Source organism: Odontesthes bonariensis, chromosome 18 (genome assembly GCF_027942865.1).
Source record: "Odontesthes bonariensis isolate fOdoBon6 chromosome 18, fOdoBon6.hap1, whole genome shotgun sequence".
Taxonomy (NCBI): Eukaryota; Metazoa; Chordata; class Actinopteri; order Atheriniformes; family Atherinopsidae; genus Odontesthes; species Odontesthes bonariensis.
Genome location: NC_134523.1, coordinates 34,177,518 through 34,193,619, shown reverse-complemented (window position 1 = coordinate 34,193,619; position 16,102 = coordinate 34,177,518). Strand labels below are relative to the sequence as shown.

Genomic DNA, 16,102 nt, shown 5'->3' with positions numbered 1-16,102 from the left:
CCGCGCACACGGCCCGGCCCCTGCCCCACCCGAATCTCACTCCAAGCAAACTTGAAAACTTGAGAGCCCTGTTAAAGGAGTCAGACCTGTTACTGATGGTGAACTTGTCTTTAATGTCGGGTGTGTTTCCAGAGCCACTAAAAAAAAAGCTGTAATCAAACCTCTGCTGAAAAAGGACAATCTTGACAAGACACAAATGAACAACTACAAGCCTATCTCAAATCTCCCATTTTTAAGTAAGATCATTGAAAAAGCGGTTTTTCAACCACTTAATTACTTTTTAAAACAAAACAACTGCTATGACACCTTCCAGTCAACTTTTAGACAGAACCACAGCACTGAGACTGCTCTGACAAAGAGTTTAACAACATATGTCTGAATACAGACGGTGGAAAAATGCCAGTCTTAGTTTTACTAGATCTCAGTGCTGCATTTGATACAGTTGACCACAATATATTACTGAAACGACTGGAAAACTGGGCGGGTTGAACAAATTTCACGGAAAAACATATGTTTTGACTGTTAAGCCCGGTGAAGATTTAACACATTAGCAGTCATTCCAGTTGTCAACGCCGCTTAAAAAGGTGATTTTCTCCTCTTCTAGCATTATCGTGACAGGAGAACCATGCCAACTTTGGATGCAGTTATCTTAGCGATAGCAATAGCCTCAATATACATATCGTTGGAAAGCTTAGTTTATGGCCGTTCATGTGAGCACAATAACTTAGTTTTGTAAATTTTACCAAAGCGCCTGGTTTGCCTTGCAGGATCACATATAAGGAACACATGAGGTGAACGTCTTGGTATGTGCAAGACAACATTCAAGATTTTCGCGCTAGCTTTGTGAACTTTCTGAGCAGCCGTCACAGCCCTTTTCCATCCATTTAACTCTCGTTAATCCACCTCTTAGCACAACAAACCCCAAAAAAGTGTGACTGTTTTGGAGCAAACAGCAACTTAAGAGACAGTTCAGTGACATTGGTTCCACACAGTGATCCCTGGCACCCTCTGGCACCACTCACCAGGTCCAGCGGCTGCGCATAAACAAACTTTCGGTAGAGAAATTGGGTTGGGTAATACCAAGTAGTCGGTTTGGGGGGGGGGTTACATTACAGATTATTTAAAACATGATACTATCTTGAAATGAAATGAATGAATAAAGAAAACAAACAAAAGTTATTCATTCAGAATATTATGATATTTTTTGATGATTTGATTTGATGATATTGGGGGGGTTATATTAGCTGGATCTGATTTTTGAGGGGGTCATGACCCCCGTAACCCCCGTGCAAATTACGCGCATGTAAATACTGAATGAGTGATGGGTGAGTGAGTGCAGCTGAGAGGGAAAACAGGTGAAGTGAATGAAGGTGATGGCAAAGCAACAGAAACTGTGGGGGAAACATGGCTAAACTAAAAAAACTGGACTAGAAAACTAAGGCATGAGGGAAAACTAAAAGATGGCAAAAGTAAAAACTAAACATGGACTTAAAAACTAAGACATGATTAACACATAAAACACCAAACTAAAAACATGGGGAGAAATCCCATGGGCGTGACACATCCATTTTCTATCTGAAAGTCCATAAAACATCACACAAATCTTTGGTGTTGCCGGGGTAGACATGTAGGAGGCGGGACTCACTGATAAAATTCTCCACACCACTACCTGCTGTATTCACATATCGGCTCAATTGCTTATTTCCCAGATTCTGCACTTGGGAGCTGGCAGGAAAAAGTGTGTTCAGTCTCTGGAAACTGACATACAGTTCCATTCATCCATTTTCTACACCCTTAATCCAGCTCAGGGTCGCAGCTGTCATTGGACAGGTCGCCAGCCCATCACAGGGCACGTACAGTTCCTCTAAATAATAATTAGAAAAGTTAAATACTACGGTGCAGGCATGGAAGCTATACATGACGAGCCCTCAGGAGCCCTTTCAGAGCCTCTGGAATCCAATCCCTAAGATACTCTTGAGAAAAACCATCTCCATATACCTAGAATTATTACATACCATGCAATTTTACAAGATAGGAATTACACAGTTAGGACTCCTGAAAATAGAGAACTATTCCTCAATATTGCAATAAAGTCCGGCTGATGGGAAGCAGAAATGAAAGACACGACGAGCAGCTCAAGAATTTTGCACTTTAGGCTACTGTATGAAAACAGGCACCAATACAGAGTCATCGATTAGTGACCTAAACTAAAACCATCAAAAAAATTGGAATATGATCTAAAAATAAATGTACACGAGTGTTATTCCCCTGTCCTCATGAGAGAAGCTGTCAAGCCTGAAAGCATGCTCCCTCTTTTCCCTGTTAGAGGAAGCGGGCCAAATGGAAATCATTGTATTTCAAAATAAAATACCTCTTACATATGACATGCTTTTAATGCGCTGTAGCTTTACCTGTACACGCACAGATTCAAAGGCATTCAAATTGTTTTAAAAGAAAAGAGAAATAAATAACGAAGGGATCATATTTGTGTTCTATAACTCTCTCTATAACACCAGTTCTTACTGAGGCTGATCTTATTTTGAAGAGAAACACTAATGTCTCAGTGTGCTGGTGTGTGAACCTGTCAGTTTGACCACCTTTGGAATATATCTGTCAGTCAGATGGGTGTGTGTGGAGGCCGACCTGCGACCACTCACAGAGCGCGTTCCGGGAGGGCAAAGTGTACGGCCGAGTCCACATAGTCTTATCTTCCTGTCGCGCACGCGCTTCAGAGAGCAGGGAGACGCCGATCTGTATGCAGCTGGTGATGGCAGCCCCGCTTCACCTTTGATGAATCACTTTGGAACAACAGTAAGTGTTTGAATGAGCGTCATTTTTCTGCTCCATAGTTGCTGCTCGTGGCCCTCACCGCGCACTACGCTGACCCGAACCCCCGGTGACCCGCAGGTGCTATGGGTGGGAGTCTGGGCTGCCACCGCTCCATTCCCAAGGACCCCACCGACTTCAGCGGCAACAAGCGCAAATTTAGCGCCGCCTGCAACTTCGGCAACATCACGGTGAACCAGGAGCGGCTCAACATCAACACGGCCACCGAGGAGGAGCTCATGACCCTGCCGGGAGTCAGCCGCGCCGTTGCGCAACACATCGTGGAATACCGGGACTGCATCGGCGGGTTCAAAAAAGTGGAGGACCTCGCTCTGGTGAGCGGGATCGGAGCCACCAAACTGGAGGTGATCAAACTGGAAATCTGCGTCTTCAGCCGGACCAGCTCGTCCCAGCACTCCCCGTCCTCGCTGCGCAAAGATCCGGATCACCAGTCCTCCACCGGGATCAACATCAACACCGCCACCCCGGCGCAGCTTATGAGCATTCGAGGCATGACAGAGAAAATAGTCAAGAACATAGTGGCCTATAGGACGGAGCACGGCCCGTTTAAAAGCATCGAAGACCTGGTGAGGGTCAACTCCATCAACAGCTCCCTGCTGGACAAAATCCGCTTTCAGGTGTACGTTGAGCGCTCCAGGGCGCCCTCAACCAACACCAACGGAGGGCAGACCAGCACCACCAAGTCTCACCCGAGCCCCACTTCATTCAGTCTCAGAAGTGACGAGTTGGATCTTCCGCCGGGTGGGCCGACTCAGATCATCTCTCTGCGGCCGAGCGTGGAGCCCCCGCACGGGCTGCGGGACGGGAAGCCCGTGGTGCGCCTGGCCACCTGGAGCCTGCAGGGCTGCTCCTGTGATAAGGCCAACAACCCGGGGGTCAAGGAGGTGGTGTGCATGACCATGCTGGAGAATGGGTGAGTGCAACTTATCTCAGTTCACATAATTACAGAATCATATGGATTTCAGAAATGCACCTATGAATGGATAGTAGTTCAGATCTGGTTGGTGGGGCTGCATGGTGGTGTGGTGCTGCTCCTTTCTGCGTGGAGTTTGCGAGTTTTCCCCATGTATGCGTGGGTTCTCTACGGCTTCCTCCAAAAACATGTATGTTAGGCTAACTGGTGATTCTAAATAGTCCCTAGGAGTGAGTGTGCATGTTGGCTTGTGTCCTTTGTCTTTGTGTGGACCTGTGATGGACTGGCGACTAGTCTAGGCTGTACCCTACATCTCACCCAAAGGCAGCTTGGATTAAATGGGTATTGGTAGGGTCTTGTGGAAGTGGCTTCAACATCTATTGATCCATTTTGACAGTATGTTATGCTAGTGTATGACAAGCTGTGTCATAAAGAACCCAAATCTTTGTTTTTGGATCTTTGTGTCGCCGTTACATATTCATTTTAAGCTTATTTAAGAATTAGACCTTCTAATGAAGCTTTCATTATAACAAATGGACAAATATTCTGAAACCTGCACCAGTGAAAGTCAATATATTAATCAGATTGCACAAAAGCTAAGATAGGATGACATTAGGATCCAACAACAACAACTTTCCTTTTTGACCAGATGGCCAAAATATGCATTTATTCTGTTATCTGTCGTTATGAAATGAGTTGACGCGTCGCTCACGGCGTGGACAGAGCGTGACGCCATGAAAAGGCGGCGCGTTGTCGTGCACCAGTCGAAATTTGTAACTTGGCGCGCGCGGAGAATGACAAACCGGATGGACCAACTGGAAAACAGGCTCACGGCTGACGGTTGTGTCATATAAAATACTTTGTGCAATTATTTGTAAATAAAGGATGGGAATAAAATAGGAATTTGCTGTTGTTTCATTCACTGGTATTCACTGGAAGTGGCTTTCAGTATTAGCGCTATATAAAACCGATCTATTATTATTATTTTTACTGTTGCATCCTGAAAGGTAACGATAATTCCCAAGTGTGTCCATTGAAGCAGACTATTTCATACCAAACAAACAAAGAAATGTTAGCTTTTTACAAAGAAAAGCCATGTGTGTTCAACCAGACTTTGCGTAGAACGAGGGAGAGTTATTTTTCTGAAATCATCAGAAACTGCAGTAACGACTCTCGTGTCCTGTTTGCTACAGTAAACAGATGAACAAACCCTCCAGTTTCACTGCCTTTAGAACTCATTTCTACATCCAAGTGTAATGAGTTTGCAACATTCTTTTATTGCCTTCTTGTGATTTTATGTAGCACTTTGAATTACCTTGTGTATCTTGTGCTCTATAAATAAAATAGTCTTGCCTTGCCTTAACACAATACACTTAAAAGTCCTATAACAATATTCTAACTACTATCTCAGACTATAATGGTGAGAACACACCTATTGAAATTTCAACTTCTGCAGGCTCATCAGCTCATCGCCTTTTCGCCGGCAAGGTTCTAAGCAGCATTTCATCTTCCAGATACTGCAGCCGTATCATTGATGACATTGCTGCAGTGTCATTGTTTTCTTCTCCACTTTAGTTGTTGTAGAGTATTTAGCGGTAACCTTGACGTAGCAGCGACACCTCTGTGACGGAGAAAATTGCAACTGCTGGCGCATCGACTCGTGCCAATAGAAATGGCCGGCACGAAACCGTGACGTCCAACTGGATTGAATTGGACTTTATTATCTAAGTGCCATGAGATGACATTTGTTGTATTTGGCGCTATATAAATAAAAATGAATTGAATTGAATCAACACCACTCGCGCGAGCAGCAACCATGCTGGCCCCCTTTACTCTGGCCAGTTGAACACTTCCCAATTTTTGGGATCTGTCGCTTTGTAAGAGGTGGATTTGAACAACAGGAAAAGCTGCAAGGAATTGTGTGTGAAAACGGGTTAGTTTCCACAGGCATCTGTTGATCCATCAAAACTCAAGAAGACGGAACTAGTAGAATAATTACAAGAACATCAATACTTTTTAAAAACGAAATTGAAAAATATAAATTGGGTTGTTACATTTGTGTATAGTGCTGAGCGGTATGACCAAAAATACATATCACGGTATTTTTTCACGGTTTCACGGTATAGCACGGTATTTTTTGTTTTCATGCATAATTAGGTGTTCACAGCATTTTCTACAGATTGAGAACAGAATTAAAAATTAAAATATTCGTTAATAATTGGTCACACAGAACTTTATTGTATTAATATTCACATCTTCATTGTAAACAAATTAATAACATAGCTAATTACACTGGTCGGACTGTTCAGCTCTGTTGCAGACTGATACCTCCGGTTCAGGCTGGTCCTCATCATCAACACGCACGTCTCTTTTTCAATCGCGGAAAATATTTTTCAATACTCATCTGGATTGAAGCAGCAAACATTCAGTGTAAGAGTTTAAAAAACCTACTTTATTTGATTCACAGCTGCTAGTGTTTAGACCTCAACAAGCCAACTACATTTATTTTATTTTTTTTTGCGGCAAACTTGCGACTAGTTAACTTTATAAAGAAAGCGTAATCGCTTGTTTGCTATGGGTCGGGTCGGGACGGGACAACATTGTATTAAAAATATAAAATATTTTTATAGGACTTTTTAATGTGTGATTTTCTAAAGTTGCACGTGATGCCAACCTTTTGTGAATTTCGCCAGCCGTCTTCTTTCGGTTGAGCTAATCTAACGCGACGCTGAAGCTAGCAAGCTTCCACGCCTCCAGGCATGAGATCGCTGATGGAGACACACGCGGTGTGCACGGAGGGGAGGGGCTGTGTGGCTGTGTGTGTGTGTGTGTAGGCTATGTGAGAGAGACGCGTGACTGACAGAGACGGAGGGAGAGCAGGGAAAGGAAATGCAGCTTAACGAATACGAGTATTTTTTAAATAGCGTTAAAAATAGACAGTAAACATGCGTGTTTAGAAGCGCAACACTGAAAAGGGTCCCGTCTCAAACAATGTCGCGCGACACAGCGTTCCCCCCGTTGTGTAATCAAATACACCGGTATGGCGGTATATTAAAAATTCATATCACAATGAAATTATAAACCGGTATTCGGTGTGAACCGGTATACCGCCCAGCACTATTTGTGTATACATAATCTACTTCCTGTACGACTGCTTCCATTGCCTCAGTGTTGAGGGGTCTTACACTGAACAGTGACGCCTAGTGTTTAAAATGCTGAATGCAGGAGGTTGGAATTCTCTGTGGTGTTTGTTCTAAAAAGAGCATTTCCTTTCAGCATCACACTGTATACCTGTTCTGTCTTATATAACACATCTTTGATATGCTTTTGTGATGTTGTTGTAGTTTCAGTGGAACACTTTTGTATGTAACCATGATTTCTTATTCAACATGATGATTTAAGATACTTTTGATCCAACAAGCACTTTGTTTGAAGCATACAGGGCCCTCTAGCTGGGTTCAGTCTTGCCAACAATGTATGAATATCTGCTACTCCCATTGTAAACTGTGGGAGGTCTGCATTGCATGACAAATCAACATCTTCCTCTCCTTTCTTCCTAAATCCAAGACGATCACCTTGTTATAAAATTTCCTCCACTTTTTATACTATCTCCCTCATTTGGAACTGTCAGCAGCATGAAGAGAAGGATCCTGTAGGGCAGTGTTTTTCAATCCTGGTCCTCTGGGACCACTGCCCTGCATGTTTTAGAGGTTTCCTGCTCCAACACACCTGTTTCAAATGATCAGCTCGTCATCAAGCTCTGCAGTAGCCTACAGTGTATTTGCACAGTACTTGGGCTCTCCTCTGTGAGCAATCACAAGATCAAGGCAGGCTTTACACACTTCCTGGATTTCCTTCAGGCAAAAGCAGAGAGCTACTAGAGTTCAATGAACTCACGCTTTCCAAAGGTCGGACTGTAAACTGACTCAGCCACCAAAGTCTGCCAGGCCTGCTGATGTAAGTAATCAGTTGGATGTTAGTCATTTTCACATCCTGGGCAAGTGAAAAAAAGCCACCATTAGATCCTGGTAGCTAGTTTAAGATGGATCGAGTAGTAGATGTGAACTGACAGGGACTCAGCTAACTTGGAACAAATGTGGGCTTAGCTATACTGCTGTTGAATTCCCTCTGGAATTAATTTACATTCATTTTCAAAACATTAACATAACAACTTGTCGCGCAGCTGGGCAGAATGTACAGTACCTAATGTACCCCTCTACTTGATTCTTAATGAAGGGCGGCAAGAGAGAAAAACATCCCTGTTCTTACATCCCACCTTCAACTGATGTTCTCTAGCACACAGAAAGTCAAGAATTAAGATAGAATTGAGTTGGAGAACGGTAAAGAGGAAACGATTGGGGCAAAGAGCGTTGGGCTCACCATTACTGCTTTTGTCAAGTAAGCATAATTGTGGATGAACCAGGCTGGGACAGAGTTTGTAGTTTACAGACTTGTATTATACCCCAAAAATGTATGTCTCCCTAATAATGGATGAAAAAAATAAAAATGTATTTTAGAAATGAAACGGCATCTTGGCTCAGCTTGAAGACTGGTAGCAGGGGATACAGGCCTTCTGTGTGTTTGTTCTGTGGGTTTAAAGGAGGTGCAAGTTGTTTTACGCTTTCTTTTATCAATTTCAATGATAGATTTTTTTAATTTTTTTTTTATTTAAAAGAAAAGAATAGTTTAAGGGACCCCTTAGTGGAACCAGTTGATGTTACATGTACATTTCATCATGAAGTATCTTTATTGAAAATGTCATTGGACTGTTAAATTGCAGCCCCTCAAAGTCAAATGCTCACTAGTACCAAATTAGATAAGACACACTTTTGGTGATTTGACAACTAGCATCTCTACAATCAGTACAGTGGCTATCCTTTGTTAATCGCTGGAACTCTCTCTAAGACATGATCGCAGCAAAAAATAACATTTATGATTTTCGATTTAAACTCATTGTGGGGTATTTTGACAAGTTAAGAGGTACGTTCACATGCATGGCAATATTCCAGCATTAACTCAAATTAAGAAACTGTCATGGAGACAGCATTTTCTGACCTTTACCAAAATATGGTCATATTCAGTGAAAAATACATTCAACTTGAGCTATGTTTAGTCTCAGTATGGACTCGTCAACAATATAGTCTTATTTAGAACAAGTTTATTCGTATGAATGTAGCAAAAAAGAATTGAGCTTTGTATTTGGTTCATGAAGTGTATCTGGAATAGTTTCACTTTTGTGTCCTCAGCATGTTGAACTATACACAGTTCTACTATACCTGCTGCCATCGCTCTATTAGTGATCATAGAGCAGACATACAACACAAGACATTCAACATCAAATAAAATAAGAATAATTAAGATAAAATAAGTAGTAAGGAATGTGCAATAACAAGGTGCAAATGGGCAATAAGGTAGGTAAGTCCGTCAGTGGGGTTATATGGCACTGACGGAATCGGATTAATGGTTAAGTTCCAAGATGACTGAGTTATGAAGTGCACGTATACACTTTAGTTTGACTAAAAATTGGACCAGATCGGGTTACTCACAGTCGGATTAAGACCCCGAGATAACGCGGTTGAAAGTCACACTAAACCTGCTTGTAGACGCTGAAGCACGTGGTGAATTGGACTTTGCGTTCTGCGCATGCTCGAGACTTTTTCCCGGGGTCGTGACTTGGAAGTCAAAGGAGACGATATTCCTGTTGTTGTCGCCGTCGGAAAGAAACAAACAACGCGATGGAGAATGATCCGTTGGGCATCGTTTGTGCAACAAGCAACTCATCACAGACCAAATGTAGAGGGACGTAGCTTCATCTTGCTCTGCGTTCTCCATCTTTCTACAATGCCTGAGTTTGTTGTTGTTGTTGTTGGTGAAGAGGTCAACAGAAAGTGGCTCTATTAGCAGTAGTTGAAATGGATACAGCGCCACCTATCGTACTGGGGTATGACATGCTTTGTGCCTATGATTCCATTTACTCACCGCCATATATACTTGGATAATTGCCCTTGCTCAAATAAGGAGCATAATCCAACAATAGCTATAATGAAATTAATCTCATCATGTCGACCCACTGACTATGTGCAAATAAAAGTCATGTTATGGAGAAGGTGATGATGCTCTCGATGAAGGAGTAGTAAAATGTCCGGAGAACGATCTTAATTACTCCAAAGGAGTTGAGCTTCCTAAGGAGATACTGCCACTGGTGACATTTTCTAAGGATCTCCTCCGTGTTGGTGGAGAATTTCAACAGACTGTCAAAGATAATACTTATATATTTGTACTCCTCCACAAGCTCAACAGGCTTTCCATGGATAATGGAGACAATTTCTTCTACAGAAGTGGAAATTGAACTAAATAGAACTGTTTTGTTGAAAAACACACAGGCCCTCATTTATCAAACTTGCGTAAGACGAAAAACGTGCGTAGGTCGTGTGTACGTTCTTTTCTGCGCAAAGGTTGGCATTTATCAAATCCATCGTGAGCGCAGGAAAGATGAAATCGCCACGACAGGTCTGAGGCCGTGTAGGCTATACGCATACATACGCATACATAAACAGCAGCGTCACTAGTGCGTGCCTCATGAGTCGCAACAAATCCCTTGGTTAAAATTACAGACTTATCACTTCAAAGAAGGCCCATGTTTTATTTGACTTCAACATAAATATAAACATAAACGCAAATTAAATAAATTAAACAAGTACAACTCCGTAATTGGAAGAGTGATGGCTCATTATTCAACCGCGCACCCTCACACCGAACGCATACGCGCACGCGTGCCACTGTGGAGAGGTTAGGGCTCCTAAAGGGCAGGTGGATCTGTCTCTCGGCTGCGGGGGGAACCCTTCTATATAGCCCGAAAAGGTATGCAATATTATTATTGCATGCGGGGTTCTCCATACATTGCCCAAAAAAAGGGAGTGCCATTTCCAGATGTACATCCAGAGGACCCCGTACCCAGAGATCCCTACCACCAGCCTGCACAGCCAAGAGCGCTCAGGAGGAGAGAGGAACTTATTCAGCGATTCTGACTTTTGGTAAGCATTCTGTTATTCAAGGAAAAAAGACGTAGCTCCGATCAGGCCAGCCACCCTCTCCTCCAAGGCACTCAAATCCAAACCTGGATCGGAGCTCCCCCCCCCCCCCCCCGCTGTTGACAGCCGTCCCAGCTGTCAACAGCGTTGACAGCGTTTCTTTGCCGCCTTTCGTCTATCCATGTCGCAAATTCTAGAGGTGCAGCCTTTTTTAGAAGGCGTGGTTAGGATCATTACGATGGATTTCAGCCGCCGGATTTATCAACAGCCGCTCGGTCTTACGATGGGATTGGTGTGGTACGCATGTTCTGTAAATCTCACTTGAGCCTCTGCGTACGACGAGTTCTCCGCTCATATCAACGATGCTTTCTACGACGGCTTGATAAATGAGGGCCACAGTGTCTACCGTAATTTTGTATCACTAAATGAGTATGTTTAAAGTGAAACTGGTAACTAGTGTGACTGGGTTATCTTCCTGTCTCCCCCTGGGAAAATGGCAGGTGACCGGGTTCTATTCGGGCATGGTGCTTGAAAGATGCAGAAATTGCTTCATCGAATCAGCCATTGGGTGTGGCCCCCTCCCTGACATGGTCGATTATCGACTATCTGACAGTCAGACCACAGTATGTCAGGATGGGAGATGTTTTTCTGGAACACTGGAATGCAGTACTGGGGCTCCGCAGGGTACTATTTTGGCTCCTTTTCTTTTCACCCTGTACACATCGGACTTCAGGTACAACTGGACAGGAGAGGGAGTACAGGGACCTTGTGGTGTCCTACAATGGCTGGACCAAAAATAACTGTCTGCTCTTGAACACTACCAAGACCAAAGCGCTGGTGGTGGACTTCAGGAGATCTAAAACTCCATACCAGTCAGTCTGCATTGATAGAGGGGAGATAGAGACTGTTCAGACCTGCAAATACCTGGGGGTGATGCTGGATAATATTTATGTTTATGAATTTAGCAGACGCTTTTATCCAAGGCAACTTACAAATGAGGATATAACATTACAGATAACATCAAGCTAACAATAACCTACATGGAAGGAAACCACTAGTCAGACTCTGTCACAGGTGACAGTGTTTGTAACTGGATTGTCTTAAAGGGATATGCCACCCCCAGGCCAAATTAAGTGTATCCCCGCATTCCCGAGACATAAATAAGTGTGTGGGAGCGTTTTCCTGGCGACCCAGGCATTGTCCGAATCTCACAGCACTGACCACTGCTTGGTTGCGTGTAATACATACATGCTAGCGTCGCCAGCGTCGCCAATCAAAATATTTCGCCCAACGTGAATTAATTTACTTGATTTACCTTCTAATTACTGTGTGAGTGGTGTACTTTCACATCGAGTGCAAATGACTGTGTAAATCTGCACGGAAGGCTTGGTTTGCTCATGTCGGTTTGGGAACTAGTTTCCAGTGCGGAAAACACAGCCGAAGCACACTCCCCGCTACGTCATTGGGAATCCCCCCCCCCTGGCTGCTTCACGCTGGTTTGTTTGAGGAAGTCGGGGGTGGGGACGTGGGGACAAACCGACATGAGCAAACAAAGCCTTCCGTGTAGATTTACACAGTCATTTGCACTCGATGTGAAAGTACACCACTCACACAGTAATTAGAAGGTAAATCAAGTAAATTAATTCACGTTGGGCGAAATATTTCGACTGGCGACGCTAGCATGTATGTATTATGCGCAACCAAGCAGTGGTCAGTGCTGTGAGATTCGGACAATGCCTGGGTCACCAGGAAAACGCTCCCACACACTTATTTATGTTTCGGGAATGCGGGGATACACTTAATTTGGCCTGGGGGTGGCATATCCCTTTAAGCGTATGTGTGTGTGTATATATATATATTCTAAGCCCAAAATGAAAACCTGAATACCAATTAAATATGTCCATAGCTTGTTCATTACAGTAACAGTACAAATGTGTGTCAATATGAGTCCTAACTAGGGCTAAAGCCACTGTCATTCATTGATGGACTCAGAAGCTGCTAAATTCCCAAAGAACTTGAATCCTAAAAATATTTTTACTGACTGTGAAGTCATACAAACTACATCATGGAGATTTTGCAGTAAGGCTTCTGTGATACCAGTCAGTGCTGATCAGGACTTTCAGAAATAAAAAGCTGTTGGTTTGTGAATCATAAAGCCATAAAAGACGGGAGTGTAGGTGCAGCTGCAAAAACAAAAGATAGCATGCCAATAACATTTGTACAAGGCACATACTGTTCTCTTGTTCTTTTGCACAGTTAAGTGTTTTATTTTAATGCATACTTCATAAATGATTAAAATGTGATTTTAATCAAGTGTCCTAACTATGTTGTGACTAAGCTGAAAACACATGAGATTAATATTGATATTCTCCTGTAACTATTATTATTTATTTATTTAGTGCTTAATCTTAGCAGGTATTTGTTAAAAATGTCATGATTTGTTTTCAGTAATTACCAGTACATGATTTGCCATTTCCAGCCTTGGTACATGCCAGATTGTGTACATCTATGCTGATATGCATGGAGAAGCAGACCTGCCTGTTGATTACTGCAAACACAAGTCTGCTGTAGCTGAGACGACGCGTCTAATATCTGCGTTGGAGACGGAGGGCCTAGATTTTGAGATAGGCAGGCACAGCATTTGATAGCAACAACACTCATTTCTTTAATCCTTTCACAGACTTACTGGGCTATCAAAAACCCACAGAGTGTGCATCAACATTTTCAGTGATCTCACTGCTTGGAAATCACTGATGTTCATGAGAATCTGGAGAGGTTATGGCCAGCTAGTTGTTAAAGTCAGGAGGACGGGTTGCTGCTGATATTGAGTGTTGGGTGCTCATGTGGAAATTTCCATTGGCGCAGCATTTCATTGTCAGTGATGAGTTGGGTGCATTACCCAGCAAGCTCTGCCAGCCGACAGTCACTCGGGCCAATAAAAAGTGCTCCCAGCCACTTTTTTTTCCTGCCAAACAAAGCTAATGTGCACTTCTGCACAAGAACTTTAACATTAAGGGGCAACTGACTTACAATGATCAGTGTTCTTAAAGAAACTCTTTTACAGATCACCGCAGCTGGACAGTTAATGACATCCAATAACTTGTGTTTTCTTTGAAAGGCTCAGAGTAATTGCTTACTTGCTGCTTTGGATTAAAGCAGACTTTAATAGGATCTTATGGAGATTTTGACGTAAAAAATTCCCGCTTGAAGATAGGGGTGCAACGGATCAAAAATCTCACGGTTCGGATCGTTCCTCGGATCAGAGTCACGGATCGGATCATTTTTCGGATCAGCAAAAAAAAAAAAAAAAAAAAAGACAAATAAACATGTTTTGTCTTTTTGTTTATTAACACTTTTAAATTATTAAATTGAAATATATAAAATCAACTTAAAGTGCACAATTAACATCTTCTTTTCAACATAATCAAAGAAAAACAACTTAAAGTGCAGCATAAAAACACACCGATAGCGTTTGTGATCGCTTTAGCCCTGTCAGATTGTGAAGGAAGGGGCTGCCTAAATGCCGCGGTGATGAGCGGTTGTTCACCCGCTTTCGGTTTCACTCCTGTCAGTGAAACACCGGGGTGATGTTGCTGCAAAGTCTGCACCGAAGTCTAGCCTACTTTTATTTTCCATGCCCACTGTTCTACATGTTTTACGCTGAGGACAATAAATCACAAACGAGCCATAGGACTGTTTGCTTATTGAAGAGGGAACTGTTGCAGACTTTTACCCAGAGCGTGGAAAGTAGCTCTGTCCCTGGAAACTAGCAGGAATGGTAACGGCTGTGTGAGGACTGAACATGCGCACAATTTTTTTTTTTCATAAAGCAATCCGCGGATCATGTGTGTGCCGAACCGAAATAATTGATCCGAACGGATCACGGATCAATGATGATCCGTTGCACCACTACTTGAAGAACATGGTTCCTATGTTATTCACATTTCAACGTGACAAAAAGACAAATCTCAAGTTTGTTAGTTGCATATTTAGTTTTGAGCATTAGTAACCAATGGAATCATCACAGTCACATTTTTATCTAAATTAGTCTTTGTCATTCAAAACTACATGGCCTTAATAAAAAATAACCTTATGGTTAAAGCTATTGATGTTTTTCTGACCTATTGATGAGGCAAACAGAAAATAGATGCCAAGTACTAGCATGACAATATGACTAACTGTGATATAGCTTGCGATCATGCTGGATGTAATATTTCTAAGTGAACTAGATGTATAAATTTTAAGCATATGTATTAATGGGTTTTTACTTGCCAAAGTGTGATGGGATAAAACTTAAAAAACATTTGAGCCTCCCAGACTTTCTTGGTTGCCTTTAACAGCCAGCAGACTAATTTTTTTAGCCATGTTAGATAATATTACTGTGGAAATCTGTTGTCTGTTAATGTCAAGAAATGACAAAAATCCCAGCCATCCATAACCATGAGAGAAAAAAAAATTGCCAAGTGAAATCTGTCTGGCCATACAGGAATGTTAACATTACTGGGGTAAAACTAGGGCTAGCAGTGATAGGGAATTTGATTCATGGAAAAACTACTTTTATTTCAGGGTTCAAAACCGACAACAAGCTCAAAAGTCAAAGATAGATTTTAGTCTCAAATATAGTTTATGGTCAAAGTATAATAACAGTTTCATGTATCAACAATAATTGTTATTTGTAATATCAGTGTCATAAAACAAAGCACACCCTCTTTGAATTTTGAAGTTTTTTGTCTCGATATGAGAAAAGATTATCTGGTCTTTGCCAGGTCTTGAAAATATGGTAAATATCACCTTAAATGAACAACACCTCATGACATATCATATCATGTCATTATCTATTTGGAAAAAAGCAGCCAGGTGCTGCTAATCAAATGCAGCAAGTGTGAGCACCTTCGTAAAGGCAGAAGTTTTAGAAGTTTGCTAGTCTGGAGAACTCAAGAGGAAACACATCAGCAAGGATCCTAAAGAGGCAAATTTTTCCATTTTCCAGGATGCTCTTTTGGGCTTTGTTACAAAGTGTGAGTACTCGAGAGTTCCAGCAAAAGAATTCTAGTTGCAGTTCAGTCACCAATTTCAGGTGTTTTAGACATCTCTACTGGATCTTATAAATGGAATTGAAGTCATCATCCTATGAAAATTGTGAAAATAATTATTAAATAAATGCAAATGTGTTTGGTTACAACTTCTTTGCAACTAATTTCAAGGTGTTTTGTCTGTCTGTCTGTGTGTGTGGTATCTCCTTAAATCCTGAAATTTTTCACAGTGTTTCAGATCCTCGAGGATCTACAAAATGGGGATATTCTTTTTTTAT

At 42.1% G+C, this 16,102-nt stretch overlaps 1 protein-coding gene across 1 annotated transcript in view; it reads left to right on the top strand.

Annotated features, from left to right (window-relative positions):
* Nucleotides 1-2,617: 2,617 nt before the first annotated feature.
* The window catches only part of eepd1 (endonuclease/exonuclease/phosphatase family domain containing 1), a 50,729-nt gene continuing 37,244 nt past the window's right edge, over nucleotides 2,618-16,102 (top strand). Inside the window, exon 1 of the mRNA XM_075449505.1 lies at nucleotides 2,618-3,760. Coding sequence (XP_075305620.1) covers nucleotides 2,913-3,760 — 848 coding nt within the window. The 5' untranslated portion in view covers nucleotides 2,618-2,912. The remainder of the gene's footprint in view (nucleotides 3,761-16,102) is intronic.